Consider the following 19,194-nt stretch of genomic DNA (forward strand, 5'->3'; position numbering starts at 1 on the left):
GCCCGCTCGAGAGGTACCACCTGTCCTCTCTCTGCACTTAGGAAACACAGCTTTTCGTTTTAAAGCTGAGGAATGGTAAACGAGGAGGGAGAACTAGGAATATGAGTGGCAGGTTGGGTTACCAGTGGTGTCAGGTCTGGGCCGTGCCCAGCTGGTCGTGTGTGACATCTGCTGCCACTGGCGGGCGGGGCAGAGCCTGGAGTGGCTGCACGAGGGAGGCACTATCAGCTGCTCTTGAAATGACCTCCAGACCTGCTTCCACACTGTTTCTTCTCATTAATGGACATGATCCACAAAGGTGATGTCGAAGTGTTTTTCCTTCTGGCTACTTTTGTAAGCTCCCCCTCTTTTGGTGTAGCTATTGTGTGTGTGTTCTCACTGTGGTAAAACACACAACGTGAAGTTTTTTGAGAGGGCATCTCTCACATCTATTGATCATATGGTTGTTAACAACAACAGAATTCTGTATAGGGGACCTGATGCACAATCACCAATCAACCCCATGCCCAACTCTCAACAGTCTCCAATCCTCTGAACCATTGTAGCTGTTTTTAAGTGTGCAGTTCAGTGGTGTGAAGTACATTCCATTGTTGTGCAGCATCCACACACCTTTACTGTCATCCCAGATAGACAGTCATCCTTCTGTAATGGCTCATCTCACTCGGCATCATGCCCTCCGGGTCCACCCGAGCTGTCAGGATAACCGCCCTCCTCGAGGCTGAGTGCTGGTCCGTGGTGTGGATGGACCTGCCCTGTGTGTCGTCCACCTGCCACGGGCATGGGTGGCTGTCATGAATTGTGGTGCTGGAACGTGGGCATGCAGATAGCTTTCGAGTCCAGCTGTGTGGGGTCCAGTTTTAACTGATGTGGTTCCTAGATCTTCTCGTGTCGCCCGTGAGGGAGACACATTTCTCACGGAGCCTTTAGTTCTGAGAGAACCATTGAGTCGTGTATTGTTTTCCCTGTAAAGTGTCCTCACTGTTTGGGATGGAGTGTCTGTTGCCAGCGTTTGGATGGCAGACTTGGACTGTGACCAAGGCCAAAACCATGTGTAGCTTCTCATTTTGAAATAATTTCAGACTCACATAAGCAGTCAGAGAGCGCCCTCTGACTCCCCCAAGCTTTCCGCAGGCTGGCACAGACATGATGATGTGGGTGCCCCCAAGGGTGGCCTCTCGCCCCTTGCCTGTGCCTCTTTGGCTGCAGGATGAGTGTGGCCTCACATGTCCCATTTCCTCATCCCACCACTGCGTTTCCTCCAGCTGTGCCTGTTTTTGGGTCTCTGTGATGCGACACCTTCACAGGCCGTCCCTGTTAAACGGGGTCTCCACATTGAGGCCATGTCACATCTGCACGATTGGGCCGCTCTTGTGCTCGTGGTGGGAATGGCGCTGCATGCAGTATTGTAGCACCTGGCCCCTGGTGCCAGCATCTGGACTGAGGTGGCCACATGGCATGGTGAGGCCTTTTCTTGTGCCCTGTTGTGCAGGCCAGATGGACTGATGCGTGTGGGAGCATGTTGTAAGTTCTGAAAGCCCTTGGGGTTTAAGATGAAAGAGGCCTTCTGACAGCTGAGGAGGGTGCTGCTGGCGGGCCACTAGAAAGGCAGTTGCATCCGGAGCTGTCCCGCCACCCTCTCCCGCTGCCATTTAGCATTGTCTGCACAGGGATTGTTTATGGCATAAGTGGCAAGGGCTGAAGAGCCTCCATCCCTTGAAGAGCAAGTCTTTCCGGGAAGGATGTTTCCAGAGAGCTCAGGGTCTTTGGATGTGTGAACTGAGTTGGGTTCAGACTCTGAAGGTAGCTGTTGAGAAAGACACCCTCAGACAGGGCCCTTCAAGAGCACCTTCCAGGCTGGGTCCCAGGGAGCCCTTGTCCCACACTGCTTTTCTGGGGGCATGTGTGCTAGACCCGGCTCTGACTGCTCCCCCCACCGCATGCCCCAGTTGTGATCAGCTAGACCTGCTGTTTTGTAGTTTGAGATGTTATCCTCTGGGGTCCTGAGCTTCTAAGAAGTCATATCACATCGTATCTCTTTTGAATGGCTTTACGTGGTGTTTCTCCTGCATGTGGCTTTGTGATTGCTTTTGTGGGTGGTTTTGGAGTCCGGGAGAAGTACAGAAGCCCTCCAGCGTTCTAGCCACAGGGTCTCGTGACCCTTGAGGGTCGGGTGGGTGGCAGCTGCCATGGGCCAGGCCTGGAGAGGTCAATCCTTCAGCTGTGACAGACCACGCGGGGGCCAGCACCCAGCAGTTCAGTCTCTGCTCTCCAAAGTGCCAGGTTTTAATGATAACTTCTGGTTGACTTTTTTTAAAAGAACGAATAATATTTGTGGTACAGGCAGGTTTTGGAGGTCCTACAGAGTGGGTCGGATGGGCACTTTGGCAGCCAGAGCACAGTCTGTTGTCTATTGAGTGTGTGGTAGCCTTGTGCCTGAATGCGCAGTGTGCCCGCCTCAGTTAGAAACACTGTTTGCTACAAATGCCTCTGGGCCTTCAGCGAGTCATGCTCTTTTCACTGGGGGGGTCTTGTCCTGCTGTGAATGGCAGCTGATGTGGGGGGTGGTTGCTGAAGGGTGGGGTGGCCGTGGCCTTTTCCTAAAATAGGACAGTGAAGTTTGCCACATCAATGCCTTCTTCCTGTAATGAACAACTTTTCTAGCCTGCAATGCTATTTGGTAGCATTTCGCCCACAGCAGGTCTTCCAGCACTGAGGTCAGTCCTCTCAAACCTGCCGCCAGTAGACATGCCAGATGCAGGGTTGCTGCCAACCTTCCATTTGTAAAACTGCAGTGCCTGCGAATTGCAGTGAAAGGGAGTTTGCCTACGTACGAGGACAAGGGAGGACTTTTTGAAGGTTGTCAGATGACTAGTGGACTGAGTGGACTCGATGTGTCCTCAAGTCCCAATGTCTGGCAGGTGGAGCAACGTTCACACTTGGCCTTCAGCTCCTGTAGGTGCCCATCTACTTGTTCGGCCTCCGCTCGTGGACTGTGGAGGGACGTTGTGGGGTGCATGCCAGTCCCCTTGTCCCTGAGCCCTGTTTTATAGTGGCAAAGTGCATAGTCTGGCCTCTGATTTTGAGATTGGTGTGTGGTGAAGTGCCATTCCAGGCGGTGGGGGATTCCCAGGTAAGGCCCCACGAGGCTCTCACAGAGCCCTCAGCACTGCCTGCATATGTGGCTTCTTGCACTGGAGGACAGACACGACCCGTTTGGGCATCTCGCCCATCAGGAAGTGTTGGCCAGATGGCAGCTTGCTCTGAGCCAAACCCCTCTGCTGGTGTGAGAGAGCTGCTTCCGCCCCAGGACTTGATCGTGCCTGGGAACCCCTGACATGCAAGGCCAGCAGCTAATGAGCCCTTTTGTAGCAGACACAGCCGAGCATTCTCAGCCTCTTGGTATGTCTGGGAGCCTCTGTTTTCTTGGGGGAGCAGTCTGCTCATTGACGTGCAGAGTACGGAGCAGATGCCGTGCTGGTCGTGGGAAAAGCTCACCAGGGAAAAGAAAAATCCTGGTTCATGGGTCAGGCAGAGGTGGCCAAACATGGGACTGCCCCTGCGCCCCAGGGTGTGGGCCCCACCTGGCTGAGTTGTCTGTGGACAGTTGCCACTTGACAGTTTGCTCTGCAGAAAGGCTTTGCTCCATGTGCTGTGCAGCGGGTGTTGTGTCTCAGCTGCACCGGGAGTATGAGGGCTGTGGACTCTTGATTCTGCACAGTCTTTAGGACCTGCTGCCATTCATGGGGCCTTTTTCCTGTTGACCTGTGCCCCACTATAAGCTGTAAGGCTGTGGTTGGGTTCATTTTTGCCCGCATATGGCCAATGGCCTTAGTACCATCTGTTGAAAACACTGTCCTTTTTCCACTGAACTGCTTTGGTGTTTTGTCAGAGCTTAGCTGGGTGTGTTTAAGTCTGTTTCTGGCTCTCAAGGTGTTGGTTTATGAGTCTGTCCCTCCACCATATTACAGCCTTGTCCCCAAGCTGCACATTGGGCCTGAAAGGAGGGTCATGTGCCCCCCCCCAACTTAGCTCTTCCTGCCCAGCATTGCTGAGGCTGTTCTTTGCCCCCACATAATTTTTAGGATAAGCTTGTCCGTAACAACCTTAAAAATGGAAGTTATTTTATCAGCATAAACGGGTTTAGCAGACAGCAGAGAATTGCCACTGGGGACATAGGCCAGTTCCACAAAGGAAAGGAACCTGCCTTTATGGAGGAGGAGGAGGAGGAAGATCAGAGGGGCTGCTTGCGGGAAGCCTATTGGAGGAAAGCCGGGGTCTAGGGACGACCGCAGGGGTGCCATGCGGACCTTTCCCCCTCAGCGGGTTGCTGTTCCCCCGCCCCAGTCATCCAGGTGGAGGGGGGTGGCTCCCCTTCTGGCCTCCCACTCCGTTTTGAGGAGACCTCCCTCTGCTAATTTTAACAATACCTGCCAAAAAGCCTTGCTGTGATTTCGGGAGACGCACACCCGGTAGGATAGGGGATCCAGAATCGTGGCAGTACCCCATGCTGGTGAGGACGTGAGCCTGGATTCCCATCTTGCGAGCCTGGGCTGGGCATGGATTGAGTGCAAGTAGCCGCGACAGCACAGCTCAGGGAGATGGGAGCTGATGCAGCACTGGTGGGGTGTGAACAGTGCAGCTGCCCCGGGAACTGCCGGCAGCTTCTGAAGGGCTAAACGTACGAGCAGCAGGTACCACCATCGGGTGCTCATCCCAGAGCAGGGGCACTCGGCCCCGTGCACCAGTGCCCGTGTGTCTGTAATGGCTGAACGCTGGGAACAGCCCAGCTGTCCTTCAGTGGAGCTCCATGTGCTGTCGTGGGGGCCCCTGTCGCGGTGCTCAGCGCCGCACAGGGGAATCGTGCGGACAGAGCCAAGCTCAGCAGGCCTCAAGTATGATTGAGTTTACGTGAGGTTGGAGGACAGGTGAGTGTTTGACTGCAGTTAGAAAGGTGGGGATGGGGAGTGCTTGAGGGATGTCGTTGGTGGGGAGTTTGTCTTGAGTGAGGGGGAGGTTACCGAATCTGCATATGATAAAATTACAGAGAAACGAGCAGAGAAATGAGTCCATTTGAGATTGGGACATCCATAGGGCATGTGGCTGTCTGGCCTTGGGCTTCTTGTGATGCAAGCCGGCCAAGAGGACCTCTCTGTTCTGCCTCTGCAGGCTGCTGCCTATCTATAACTGTCAAAATACAAAGTTTCTAAAATGTAATGGCCCAGCCCCAGAAGGCCCGTGTCCTGTAGTCCTGTGACCCTCACAGGCATGGAGCGAGGGGCAGCCCCTGGGCGGCAGAGGTTGGTTGTGAGGGTGGACCTCGCTCACACTGCATTCACCCTGGTCTTGTTGCGGTTTTCTTCACCCATTGTTCCCACTGTTTTCAGCATTTTTTCACTGTTTATATAACTTGAGAATTCTGTGTTCACAGCCTCGGCTGTCGAAGGAAAGAAAGCCTTTCAGAAGTCTGCCGCGTGCCCTGGAAGTGCCACCACTGGGCCTCGGCCCCTTTTGTCCCGGGGGGCCTGGGAGTAAAGCTGTGTCTGTCCAGGGCCTCTGCCTCCAGCCAGCCCCTTGTTCTCATGGCAGAGCTTCACCTTCCTAAAACTGACATATCTGCTGGGTGCCTGAGTTTCTCTTAAAAGTCAGGGTTGTCCTAAGACTTCGCCTCTGTGTCACTAGAGGGGATGTCCTGCTGTACCCCGTCTTGACACGAGTGAGACTGACTCCTTGTGGAGTTCTGACATTCACATCCCAGGGTGCAGAACCCCAGCCAGTGATGTCTCAGCTCTGAGAGCTGATCTTTGACGTTCCACAATGATTTCCTCAGGCCTGGAAGCGGGCTGTGCTGTCCTGCTGGCTGCTGCTCCGTAATGGGATCTGGCCCGGTGTGCTCTCCCCATCTCCTGGCTGCCATCACGGGACCTGGGGTGGAGTGATGACATCCTGCCAACAGTTGTCAGGACTTAATTCTGCAATATTTCTTCTAAATCTCACTTTTTAAAAAAATTTTCACTGTTAAAAAGATTTTGTAGGTGGTTTAAAATTTTATTTGTGAATTTATTAGGGACTTTTTAAAAGTTAGCTATAGATCATGACATCTTTATTTTTGAACTGTGTAATAGAACTTTCCAACGTCCACAAAGGCAGAGAGAGACATGCATTAGCCTGTGTCCCAGGCTACCTTGGGTCCCAGCCATTCACACCTTCTCCAATCCACCCAGTGGGTTATTTTAAAGCAAACCCAAAGCTCTGAATCCTACATTCTCTGAATGCTACACCCCCTGAAAGTATTTCTTTACCTTCAGAAAATACTTAAGCACTTTAAAACACTGATTAAAAATAAATTCTTTGTAGCACCTAATACCCAGTCTTCTGCAGCTCTTTATTCAAATTAGCATCCAGACAACACCCACACACAGATCTGGGCGATCAGTGACGGTTTCTGGACTTGCTTTTAAACTGTGTGTGAGAAACCTGGGGCCTAAAACCTAGGCAGGCCTTCAGACCAAGCGTTAGAGATATCATGTCCCCTGAGCCCCCGGAGGTCTCTGTAGCCCAAGAAAGTTCGGTGAAGGCGTGATTCGCCCTCCCAGCTCCCCAGCTCCTCCTGTCAGTCTCGTTTTGGAGAAACATGGTTCCCTCTGGATGCTGCCTGGACTCAGGGAGGCCTTGGGCCGCAGGGCGCAGCTTTCTGTCAGCGGTTCGGCCTCTGGAGGCCTGGGGAGATAAAATGGGTGAATTATTGCTGTCCTGTCATGATTTGGGTGGAAAATGCTCAGGGCAGTTAAGGTGTTGGGTCAGCATTCCTTCCCAGGGACCCCAACGGGAATCTTGCCCATCTTGTACTGGAAAGGGAAGGCCTTCATAATGGGGACCCCAACCCTCACGGCCGACGTCTGTCCCTCCAGGAATGGGCACTACCGACCATGTCATTGTCCTGGCGTCCACCAACCGGGCTGACATTTTGGACGGCGCTCTGCTGAGGCCAGGCCGGCTGGACCGACACGTCTTCATTGACCTGCCCACACTACAGGTCAGTGTGGCCTGGGGTAGCCCTTTGGGACCCAGAGGCAGCTGTGTGCTCCTCTGGACTTGCCGCTTTTGCAGGAATCGTCTTTGTTGATCTGCACTGTCTTCTCTTTATCCTTGAGCTCTGGGTTGAGCAGACCCGTCTAGGTCGAGCTCTGTAGCAAGTCCATTAAGAGTCTCAGGATTTTCACCCTGACCCCACAAGCCCTCGGGTGCCACATGGTGTCAGAACTGTGCCATGTGGCTGCCCTGAAAGCGGGTGGAAGAGGGTGGGAGCCCTGGTGACCTCTTGGCCCTGCCAGCCTCCTTGTCTCAGGCCTCCGGATGGATGCTACCTCCTGGCAGTCAGGCCTTCACGGTGGCCCCTGCGTGCCGTGATGAGGATCATGTGTGGTGCGGCCCCAGCGTGACAGGGGAAAGGGCTGAGAGAGTGAAGGGAAAGCTGCCTAGCTGGCTAACAGTCCTGTAGGTACCGGCACAGGGGCATGGGGTAGTTGTGGGTTAGGCTCTGTGGTCAGTGTTCTCAGAGGCACTGAGCCTCCTCGGGGTCAGTGCGTGCAGGGCACACACTCTGTCGAGCTCTCTACAAGGTGTGCTGCATGTGTGAGCTGCACTGTGTTGACAATTCTGTCCCCTTCCCTTCCTTTTTGAACTGCCGCTTGCACCTCTGGCCTGGTTTCACGAGCCATGGGTCGTGCTGAAGGAGGGACTGATGGGACCACCCAGTCCCTGGCCCACACTTGCTCTTCCTCCTGTCTGGCAGGAGAGGCGGGAGATTTTCGAGCAGCACCTGAAGAGCCTGAAGCTGACTCAGGCCAGCAGCTTTTACTCCCAGCGCCTGGCGGAGCTGACCCCGGGCTTCAGTGGTACGCAGGCTGCTCAAGGGTCCCGGAGGTGGAGGGCAGCTGGCCTTCCTGCTAGTGTGTGTGGCAGTCAGCATGCTTGGGTGGGAGAGGTGGGCAGAACAGGAGGGAGAGGACCCCACAGCACTGCTGGTCCTCTGTGAAGGGGGCACCCCACGGGCTGTGTGCAGGCAGCCATGCTGCATCCCATGCTGCTTTGCAGCCCTGCCACTGCATGACCCACCACCCCCTCTGGCTAGTTTTAATTCATTCAGTAGAGCCAGGTTACATACCAAAATAGTTTTCTACATGGCTCTCATTTTAAAGAGTAGTGTCAACAAAATCCCTTTTATTATGATAAAATTTCTTCCCTTGGACTCTTTAACGTCCTGAATGAATTCAGGGATATTGGGTGCCTGGAATTCCTTCCCATCATTGTGTACATGAACTGTTGAGTGAAATAAACTGGGAGCTAGCAGATTGCTGATGTGTTCTAAAGCTCAGCGGGGAGGCAGGCGGGCATCAGGGAGGGCGGGAGCAGGTGGGTCTTGGTGTCTGTTAGTGGCAGGAAATGGCCCCCGTCCAGAATACTATTCCCCGCTAAGGATCCCTGTGCCTGAGCACCCGCCTTCCTGTCCCTGGAGAATCCCTGAGGGAGCAGAATCTCCTGCCGTGTGCTCACAGGGGCTGACATTGCCAACATCTGTAACGAGGCTGCGCTGCACGCTGCCCGGGAAGGGCACTCGTCCATCCACACGTTTAACTTCGAGTATGCCGTGGAGCGTGTCATTGCCGGTAGGAGGGGGTGTTCTTGGCAGGGCTGGGTCCCCATAATTACCTTGACAGAAGGTGGGATGTTGGGAGCCAGGCCAGTTCTTGATGCTGCCTGGTGGAGGTGATTAGCATGCTGTTCTTGGACAAGAGGGGAAATTCGCAAAGTATTTCTATGTTTTTAAGTCAGATCTCTACAGTGTGACTTTCCGTGACTTTAAAATACTGTAAACTTGCCTAAGGCACACTGAACAGCTAGAAATACAAAAGGCTTACAGACCCCACAATGAGTGGTGTTTGGCTCGTCAGCCATCGTGTGCTGCAGGTCATGCTGGGCACTGTCCGTATCGGGGGACCAGCAGGGGTGACTGCCCTGACCTGTGCTCAGCATGCTTCTGCTTGGAATGGGGGCAGGAGAGGCCCTCTGAAGTGAGTGGCTTGACCATCGCTGCTCAAGGTGGGGTTCGTGGCTTCTGTGAGGAGAGCAGGACTGAAACTGGAAGCATCTAGAAGCTTCCATAATCCCAGGTGGCAACATTGAAACATCACCCGTGAGTCTCATCCTTGAACAGAGTTCAGGCCGAAGTATCAGTGTATCAGTCCATGACATTGAAGATTTCCCAGAGATACTGAGACGTGTGGGCCCCATGTCTAGAGGCGGACACTCTGCTGTCAGTAGTCTTGGCAGGATGCATGTTCCTGGCACCTCAGTTTGAGTTAAATCCAGGACAGAGGCTGCCACCAGGCTGCAGCTTGGGAACACAGTGGAGTTGGTGTGCGAGGGACTAAAGTTGCCGTTCCTTGCTGCAAACTCGAATTTTGATAAGCCATTTATTTCTACAGGGAAGTTGGTAAGCTTATACTGTCAAAGCAGGGAAGGTAGAAGACAGTGCTGGCAGAAGCCAGACGCATTCTCCAGGCCCTACTCCATTGTACCTCCCAACTAGAGCACATCTGGGTCCAGCAAAGCCTGTCCTGCCCTCTCATGTTCAGATGCTCCCATAATTGGCTCTGGTTGAAATGATTCATTGGCCACAGCCAGTGCACCTTGGTAACCTTACGTTAAGTGGGGGGGTGGGATCCTGGCAGCATGCTCTACTGAACGCCCTTAAGCCTGAGCTTATTCTACAAAGTGGAAACTTAGAAATGGAAAATCTGGGGTGGGGAATGAAACCTCAGCACAGTTTGAGCAGGGTGTGTAATGCAGAGCCAGTCGGGTGGCAGAGCCGCCTGCTCAGAGATGGGAGAGAACCGTGGGGTGCTCGGAGCTGCAGTCACTTCTGCTCGTCTGAGGCAACGCCCGCAGGTACCTAGGACTCAGAGCAGCTCCCTGCTAGTCCCGCCCACCCGCAGCCCTGGAGGGCACGCTGGAGGGGCTGCCGTGCTCCTAAAGCCTTTGCAAGCTGTTAGGTTTACACCAGCATTTGTAGAAGAAACAGATGGCCCCACCAACTTCTCTCTGGCCTAATGAGCTTCCCTTCAAATGGAGGAACACAGGAAGGAGGAGTTCTGGGCGGCTGGGGAGGCAAACGTCCGGTGACAACCTTGCTTTGACAACACAGGCTGAGGCGAAGCCACACAAGGCCGAGGGCATCTGTGCCTGGACTCAGGTTCTGGGCGTTCTTTCAGGGGCTGCCAGGAAGAGCAGGGTCCTCTCAAGGGAAGAGCAGAAGGTGGTGGCATTTCACGAGTCAGGCCATGCTTTGGTCGGCTGGCTGCTGGAGCACACGGAGGCTGTGATGAAGGTGTGTGCTGGCGGCGCGAGCCGGGGGGGCCCGGGGTCTTGGCAGGCGTGAGCGAGTGGTCCCTGTGCAAGCCTGACTGAAGAAGCTCAGTGAGGACAGGGTGCAGCCTGGGGCCCTGGGAGCAGGTGGGAGGTTCCCTTGTTCTGGGCACAGTCGGTGGGGTGGGGGGGTCTTTCATCTCAACCAGTGGGCTCCATTTATGGGCATGACCAACAGAAAGCCACGTGATGACTTGGGGACTCACTGCCCTATCCACATACTCAGTCTTGAGATCAAGAATTGCCAGGTTTATTGTCAGCGTTTAAATGTGTTAATTCAGTGGCTCCAAAGCTTAAAAAGAAGTAAATTGAATACACACTTTTAAAGACGTTACTTTGTAGACGTTGTGAGCTCGATGAAAATTTGTTAGTGTCAAACAGTAATATCAAACACTCCCCCAAAATGTGTGGATTTGTGATCAGGAGATCCTCGCGTGATCATTTAGGGCAAATGTAAATATTTGGGATGTGGGTGTCCAGCCTGTAAAGTTGAGGGTGGATTTGACTCTGCTGCCCCACTCCCCCACCCCAAGGCAGACTCACCACACTGGGGGGAGACACACTGCAGTTCGAAAAATGGTCCGACTGCAGTTGCCTGCCTGATAGGGAAGTGTTTACGGCCCTTAATTCCCTTTTGGAGGTGTTAGCTGTGACGAAGTAGACTCGTGTCCGGTCACGCTTGATGTCTGCTGACAAGGCAGCTTCCGTTGTGTGGCTCGAGGTGGGAGTCTAGTCTGGGACAGAGACGGCAGATGCCGTGGCCGGTGAGGGGGTCCGGGCCGCCCCCTGCAAGGCTGGCAGATTGTCACTGTGGGTGTGACAGTTACAGAACACTGAAAAATTTAGTTATCAATATATATTATTTTAGTGTAACATCTCAAAAAGAAAATTTAGAAAAATCCATGATGAAGTAGAATCGTAATTTAAAATTTCCTTTTCTGAAAGTTTTCACTGCATTTGATGGCTAAAAGGTAAATTAGTCATAGTGAGAACCCCGCCCCTTCCAAGGCTGGGCGCTCCAAGAGGAAGGCGAAAGTCTCCAACACGGATTCGGCCTTTACGATTGTAATACTTCAGTGTTGGATGTCAGCTCTACAGACGCTCGGGTGCCGTCCAGGGCCACCCAGCCGCTGTGACCCGCGGGCACAGCACTGCTGCCCTGAGTCTCTCGTGGCTCGTGGGGCAGGTCCTGTTCTGTGCAAGCAGAGCCACTGCACATGCCTGCTGTCTGGTAAAGGCAAGTGCCATGCCCTGGCAGAGCTGATCCTTGGCCTCGTGGCTGGCTTCTCCCACAAGGCCCTGTGTTGTCCTGTACTTCATATGTACATAGTTGTGCAGGGGGGACACTCAGCAGTGTGGGAGCCATTGTCCTTTAATGATAGGGTCTCCTTTGTTGTGAAAGTGGATTAACTGCTTGAAAACCCTGCAGTTAAATGCTGCCTACTTCACCTTCGAAGCCCCAGCCAGCCTGTTAATTCCTGCCCACCGAATTCCTCAGGTCTCCATCACGCCACGGACAAATGCCGCGCTGGGCTTCGCTCAGATGCTGCCACGAGACCAACACCTCTTCACCAGGGAGCAGCTGTTCGAGCGGATGTGCATGGCCCTGGGTGGCCGTGCGTCTGAGAGCATCTCCTTCAACAGAGTCACCTCTGGTGAGGAGTGGCCATGTTTGGTCTGGAGTCCCCCCAGCGCTCTGACAGCCACAGCCCCTCCTGCAGCTGGTCGGCGGTGGAATCTGAACTGTAGGGTGGAATGTGAACATACGGTTGCATTCATCGCGTGAATCATTAGGGAGATAGGGAGCTCAGTCACACAGTGTGAATGCGTATACCTGGTTAATTTTTGGGAACGACAACAGGAAACCGAATACATTTCCAGCAATCTCAGTTCTCAAGCTTCTGTTTCCCGGGGTGTCCAGAGAAGGAGCAGAGTGTCCCTGCTTGTGCCCAGTGACACTAGACATGTTGATAGGCGTGCCCCATGCTGGTGAGGGGTCCCAGATACACGTCCCGAGTCATTTTTAAACAAGAGCATGTTCAAGAGTTTTGAGGCTCTCTTAAGGAGCAGCACGAGGCCCCAGCTGTCCCCTGGGTACTCTGCATCTGCTGTAGGCCCCAGGCTGTGCTGTGGCATCAGTAGGGTGCTCCGACCCGCACCGCCAGGACAGAAGCCTCTTTTCTTGACCCCACACTCCAGGGGCGCAGGATGACCTGAAGAAGGTCACACGCATTGCCTACTCCATGGTGAGGCAGTTTGGGATGGCGCCGCGCATCGGGCCCATCTCCTTTCCCGAGGCCCAGGAGGGCCTCACGGGCTTCGGACGGCGCCCCTTCAGCCAGGGCCTCCAGCAGATGATGGATCACGTGAGTCTGCCCTGCCCATCCTATGCTACAGTGGTAGGAGGCAGGTCCCTGTGCCACAGCTCTGTATCAGAGAGGGCCAGCCACTGCGCTGAGCCGAGAGCTCAATCGTGTGGCCCCCGAATTGGGGTGTTCCTCCTGGCGTCTGCTGCCGCTCAGACCTGCTGAGTGTTGGTCCCTGGATGAGGACCCGTGTGCTTCTGAAGAAACTGGGGAAGGCCCAGCTGTGACCAGGCTAAACTCGGTGCCTGGTAGAACCAGCACCCAGAGACGCGCTGTACCGTCCATATGAGACTTGGCCTGTTTTGAGGCAGCCCTGGTTTGGGTCTGGTTAGTGAGTGAGGCATCATCGCAGGGTCCCTGGCCCCTAGCAGCTGGCAGGGATCAGTGTAGTGGGTGGTGGCTGGCATCTTGAACTGGGGTGTCCCCACAGATGCCCAGGGAACTGTGCTGGCTCTAAGCCCCACGGGCTGCGTTCCTGGCACTGTGGTTCTCTTTCTGGGGCCAGGACCAGGCATAGCTGATGCTGTGCATACAGGCCAGCAGGCCTTGCTCGTTACTGAGCTGCTCTTTCACTCGCAGGAGGCGAAGCTGCTGGTGGCAAAGGCCTACAGGCACACCGAGCAGGTGCTACAGGCCAACCTGGACAAGCTGCAGGCGGTGAGAGCCCCTTCCTGACCTCCGGGTCTGCTATGCCCTCACTGCACTGTGTTGACACAGCCTGTTGCACCCTCGTGGAGAATTCCAAATGTACATAGAACTAAACAAAACAACATAACCAAAATGTGTCCCCAGCTCCACTGAAATCTTACCGTTGTCCACACTTTTTAAGCTTTTTATTATGACTGCATCAAGCTGATTCCTCTAGAGCAGACAGGGGTGTAGTAAGCCTTCCTGTGCCCACTACCCAGCCTTGGGCTTGCCAGTGTTACTGTTTTGTTTAATCTTTGCCCACCTCTTAAACTTTTCCTGGAATTTAAGCAGTTATGAAGTTTAGCATGGTCTAGATTATAGAAGAGCTGCAGGACAGTACAGGGTTAACACCCTCCATCAGTGGCATGCTCACAGTGCACCAAGCCAGTGTTGGTGCATTTGTACTAACGGTTGGCTCTCGGCTTCCTCGGCGCCACCTCCTGTCTCCTTTCTACCCAGGGTCCCACACACATGTAGGCTGACGTCCCCTCATCTGGGTGGGGCTGCTGCTCCTTCGGCTGACAGCTGTGGCCATTTGGGGAGTCTGGGCTGGTGTGTAGAACGTCTCCCTGTTGGGGTCTGGCTGGTGTTCTCACAGTGAGCCTGGGCTGTTGGTATGGGGAAGGTGACCCTCAAAGTGGAATTGACTGTGTTCCTAGCAGAGGTGGGCAGCTCTCTGTGGACGGGCCATTGTCCCCACTTTGTTTCCTGAAAGTGAGGCAGCGGCTCCTCCAGGCCAGGCTTCATGGGCGTTGGTGTCACAGGCCAGCACAGCCTCACCAGGAGCTGTGTGCAGTGAGAACCTCAGGCCCACCCAGACCAGACGAACCAAGACCTGCTGTTAGCAGCATCCCTGTCTCCACTGCACAGCCAGACCTGGGCTCCTGTGGTGGCCGAGGATGACCTACCTCCGGTCTGCATGATGTGCTCGCAGCCAGTGGCCGCGGAGTGTAGGGCTGTCAGAGCAGCGAGCGAAGGAAGCTTCTTGTGGGCAGGTCTGAGCCAGCAGAGACGGGCTGCTGGCGAGGGCGCTCACAGGCTCCAGCGGGCATGTTTCCCATGGCCGCAACGGGACGCAGAGGCTGCCTTCCCATTTGCAAGGTCCCGGTCCCCACTCACCCCCAGCCCTCCCTCCCGGGGCCATCAGGGCGGGGGTCCACATCTCAGTCTCCCAGTCCCCACACGCAGACACACACACTTTGGTAAAGGAAGGTGAAGATGCCCAAAGTGAGCGGAGATTCATGAGGGAAGTGGGGAAATGCCTGAGGCTGGCAGGTGGGATCAGCTCCCGGGTTAAGACAGGAGGGATTCTCTGAAGCCACCTGCCTGTGTAGGAAATCCTGCTCACAGACGCCCCTTCTTCTGGGCACTCTGTGCTCAAAGGCTGGCCTGTGTCTTCATCCGGGGCTCACAGTGCCTGCTTGTTCTTCCAGTTGGCAAATGCCCTGCTGGAAAAGGAAGTGATAAACTACGAGGACATCGAGGCCCTCATCGGCCCGCCCCCTCACGGGCCCAAGAAGATGATTGCGCCTCAACGGTGGAGCAGCGCCCAGTCGGAGCAGGATGCGGTGGAGGAGGCGCCTCAGCAGACCCCCCTCTGAGAGACAAGGTGCCCTGGCCCAAATAGCTGGACCCCCTTGATGGGCCTGGCTGTGCCACAAGCTCCTCTCGGCCTAGACTTTGATCTCCCCTTGGCCCAGTTTCTGCTGGAGGGCTGTGGTTGCCATGCCCGTTTCCCTCCGTGATCACTAAATGTCTTGGCAGAGGTGAATCCAGTGCCCGGTGGCAGGGCAGCTCTCAGCTCAGGCCCAGGCCACGGTCCTCGGTTGCAGTTGGGCCCAGGGGCAATGCAGCTGTCTGTGCACCTGTTCTTGCCCGGAGCTTGTGTATGCAGGCTCTTCCCCGCACTCATGATGGGTTGGAATGCAGTGGGATAGCAATGAGTGGGCCCCTCAGTCAGTCTCTCGCTTGTCTTGTGCTGGGCGCTGACCTCAAGCTCATTAATGGGTTACAGTTGGGGGTGCTCACTGGGCTTGAGGATTCTAACACCTCTATCTGCTGCCTGTGGGCGGGTTCATGAGGAGACTTCTTGCTACTCTCATTGTGCTGTGTGGGGGAAGTGTGGAACCTTCTAGTAAGTTCTGTGGGTGGAGAGTCCCATCTCTGCACCATGGGGCCAGCTGTAGCCCAGATGACCCATTGGGTTTGCAGTTCATAGTGTCAACCATGCCATGACCAAGTGAAGAGTCCCTTTGTGGGACTGGGGGACACAGCTAGGATACCCTGTCTCTGCAATTCAGGCTGCATGCACTGGGCTCCCCTAATCCCAGGGGGGTGTAGCATGCACTCAGGTGTTCCTGCTGCCTGGTTGCCTGGGGCCAGGGGTTATGGGACCTCCTGCAGAATGGGTGGCCCTGTCATTGTCCCTCCCACTCCATGCCCTGAGGGCAGGCAGCTCTGCTGGTGCTGGGTTTGTGAGAAGACTGCCTTTGTTCCAGTTCTCTAAATTCATTTCCAGAGGTGGGCACAGAGTGAGGAAGGTCCCAGCTGGTATCTGCACAAGGGCCACAATTGCTGTAACACCTGATGGTGGATAAACACCCCTTTGTACTGTACCCATTAAAATGCCAGCTCTCTATCCTGTGGAATTCTGTTTGCAGAGTGCCAAGATGCTGAGCCAGGAATAGGGTGCACATGGCAGGAAGAGGGGCCACTTGCTCCCCCAGCCCTTGGCTGCCTGGCCAGGGACAGTCGCTGCCCTCACATTTGTAGAATCAACGTGTCTGTGGACTTTGGCTGGCTGCTTGGTCATAGGCGACATCAGACACATGGTACCAAAGCTTGTACCTCCTCTGTGTCCTCTGGGGACTGACAGTGCTCCTCACACCTCTTGTGGGGGTTCTTGGGTGGAGAGGCTTCAGCAGCAGCATGTGGTCCCCTGGAGCAGCGTGGGACTGCATCAGGCACCCTGTGTGCTCCATGCTGGGCCTGCGACCTCGGCCCTCTGCCAGGCAGAGTGGGTACAGCATGGCCTGAGTGTAGCTACCAGAGCATGTGTCTGTGTTAGGTACGTGAGGTCTTGTAACAGATGCATTCTTTAGGTAAATGTACATTTAACACAATCAGAGCCCCAGAAGACAGAGAATAGTGAAAGAAAATTAACTCCTAGTTCTTAGATCATCTTTATTCCACTTTGATGTATTCTCATAAGTCAACATTTATGATTGGTTTTATGCTTAAAAGTTTTTATTGTATAACTGACAATGTATCAGTTTCAGGTGTGATTCCATAGTCTTACATATTGCGAAATGATCACAATAAATCTAGGTAGGAGCTGTCACCAATTACAGAATTTTCTTGTGATCGAGAACTTTTAAGAATTAAGCACCTTTCAAAGAAAACATGATCATAACATACTTCCAGCTGCCTTTCACTGACATTATTTCTCATACTCCAGGAATCTGATTAGCCTCTATCCCGAGTTATGTGTAGGCCACCATTTTGGAAAGTTGAGAGGCCAGATTGTCATGAGGTCTGTGATGAAGCAGTGTGACCTCCTATCCTTGCAGTATAGCTACTGCGTTTCCTAATTCAACTGTCAGGCCACGTCTATGTGATATGAGCATGCTAATGTTTTCAGAGTGCTATAGCAACATGACATTTATCCCCAAAACGCTATAAAATCATGTACTGCAATGGTATTAATTTAAAAATTGTGTCTCTGAAAGGGTAGCAGAGGCTACTGTTGACTGTCTTGGGTTGGCTTTCCTCAAAGCCAGTCATGATCAGATGCGGAATGAGCAGGCACTGACTTGAGTAATGGGCTCAGACTTGGGAGGAAATACTGGCAGGCCGTGCAGGGCAGGACATGCTCCCAAACCTGCAGGACACTGCCCCGGAGTCCCCGTCGCAATCAGCCGAACGCCGCTTCCAGGGGCATTAGCGGGCCTGGGACAAGAGCCCTTCAGCTGTGGAGCTCTGTGCCAAGGGGTGGGGACTGTCCCTACAGCTAGAGATTTGTAAAACCCTGAGCCAGCCAAGTATTTCACCAGGGCTCCTAACAGTTCTTGAGTCTTCCCCAGTGAGAGATGTGTACGTTTCCAGCAGAATCGGTCAGAATTTTTTGTCTTGGCGTACTACTCACACTTCCAAGGAAGTGAGTGTGGTGCATTCAGGTATGGAAAACCATATTCTTTGTCGGGCTCGGTGTGTGCAGCAGACCCAGGTCTCTAAGTCGCTTTTCTTGGTCCTCGCTCCGTTTTGAGCAGCAGCTCCGACTTAAGGCCTTGAACCCCCACTTGGGACCCAGGGCAGCCGCTTAACCAGGAGCAGGTGGGGCCCCGGGTCGGGGCGGATGGGGCTGCATGAATCTGCGGGTCTGTATAAAAGTGGAAGGTGTTCCAGCTTAGAGCGAGGTACCACGGCCCTCACGGGTCATTGAAAAGGGTCAGAAAATCATGGAGGTATAAGCTAACATTCTATCACGGAGCAAGGTAATTATTTACCCACCAGACGTCCGCAGTGTTGCTCTGCTGCAGTTAAACTGCCCAGGATGGAGTGGGTTCAAGCCCCATTTCACTGGACAAAGTGATTTGTGAGGCAGGCGATAGGCCCTCAAGGTCTTTGTGAGGACTGAACGAGGTCCTTCGCTTTCCCCTCCTGGGCCGCCCTCGCCACACCGGCTCCTCTGTCACCTGAAGCGGACCTGTGTTACTGACCACCAGCGTCTCTGACTTACTGTGTGTTGCCGAACGGTGCTGTGTCTTGGGACCTCCCAGCAGCTGCTCCCATTTCACCGAACGGGAAAATTAAAATAACAAAAGCTTTAACTCCATAGCCACTGTAGTGACTTGCGGCTCACTGACCTCCCAAGATTAGTCTGTGTTTGTGAAAATGGCGGACCCAAGAGACTTTGAACATTAACCTCACAGACCACTTCCAAGTTCACGGATAGGTGCTCCCGTTTGCAGCCATGCGTTTGCGGACACCGGTAAAGCAGGGCTAGTACTGCCCTCGGTTCATGAGCGCGCACCCAGGAAACGGCGGAGCCTAGGTTTGAACTCCCGCTGTAGGCTCGGTGCATTTGTCAGCAGACAGCGCCTCGACCATGCCCACGCCCTCTGCCCATCATACAAGCCTGTAGCCCTGACCATAACCTGTAATTCCTCGGTGGGTCCCAACCTGTTTTCAACACCCAAGGACGTCTCAACAGGGCAGAAAACTACCAGCAAACCCGTTTACTCAGTGCAGGTCACAGACTTACAAATTCCTTTTTTATATATCATGAAAGTCTTAAAATGTCGATTACGTGTTCCTTGAAGGAAACTTGGTGACTGGGGCGGGTGTGGGAACTAAGGAGGGTTACTGGGATGTACGGGCTCACAGCGGTGGGAGTGGCGACCTCCCACGCTGGCGGAGAAGGGCGCGCAGACTCGGGTCCTGGACGTGCCGGGGGCCGGAGCACTCCGGACGCCCGCAGTCGGAGCCGCGGGCCTGGGTCCCACAACTCACGGCCGCTGTCCGCCCTCCGACAGCCGCGTTCGGCCTGGATGCCCCGCCTGCAAACACTCGGTGAGTTAACGGTCTCCAGAAGGATGCACGGAGGGGACGAAGACTGGGACTTGGAGGGCGAGGCTTAGGCGTGAAAACACGTACCAGCCAGAGAGCAGCCGAGCAAAAACCGCCGTCTCTCCTCGGCGCCACGTCCGGCCGG

At 54.3% G+C, this 19,194-nt stretch overlaps 1 protein-coding gene across 3 annotated transcripts in view; it reads left to right on the forward strand.

Moving 5' to 3' along the window:
• The window catches only part of SPG7 (SPG7 matrix AAA peptidase subunit, paraplegin), a 33,827-nt gene extending 17,708 nt beyond the window's left edge, over positions 1-16,119 (forward strand). Inside the window, exons 10-17 of one of the 3 annotated variants that reach the window (XM_036924285.2) lie at positions 6,909-7,033; positions 7,793-7,895; positions 8,556-8,666; positions 10,272-10,387; positions 11,924-12,080; positions 12,625-12,791; positions 13,371-13,448; positions 14,915-16,119. In XM_036924285.2, the coding sequence (XP_036780180.2) occupies positions 6,909-7,033; positions 7,793-7,895; positions 8,556-8,666; positions 10,272-10,387; positions 11,924-12,080; positions 12,625-12,791; positions 13,371-13,448; positions 14,915-15,082 (1,025 nt within the window). In that variant the 3' untranslated portion in view covers positions 15,083-16,119. The remainder of the gene's footprint in view (positions 1-6,908; positions 7,034-7,792; positions 7,896-8,555; positions 8,667-10,271; positions 10,388-11,923; positions 12,081-12,624; positions 12,792-13,370; positions 13,449-14,914) is intronic. The other 2 variants (XM_036924286.2, XM_057493051.1) reach the window with 2 other exon arrangements.
• Positions 16,120-19,194: the final 3,075 nt, after the last annotated feature.

This window comes from Manis pentadactyla, chromosome 15 (genome assembly GCF_030020395.1).
Source record: "Manis pentadactyla isolate mManPen7 chromosome 15, mManPen7.hap1, whole genome shotgun sequence".
NCBI lineage: Eukaryota > Metazoa > Chordata > Mammalia > Pholidota > Manidae > Manis > Manis pentadactyla.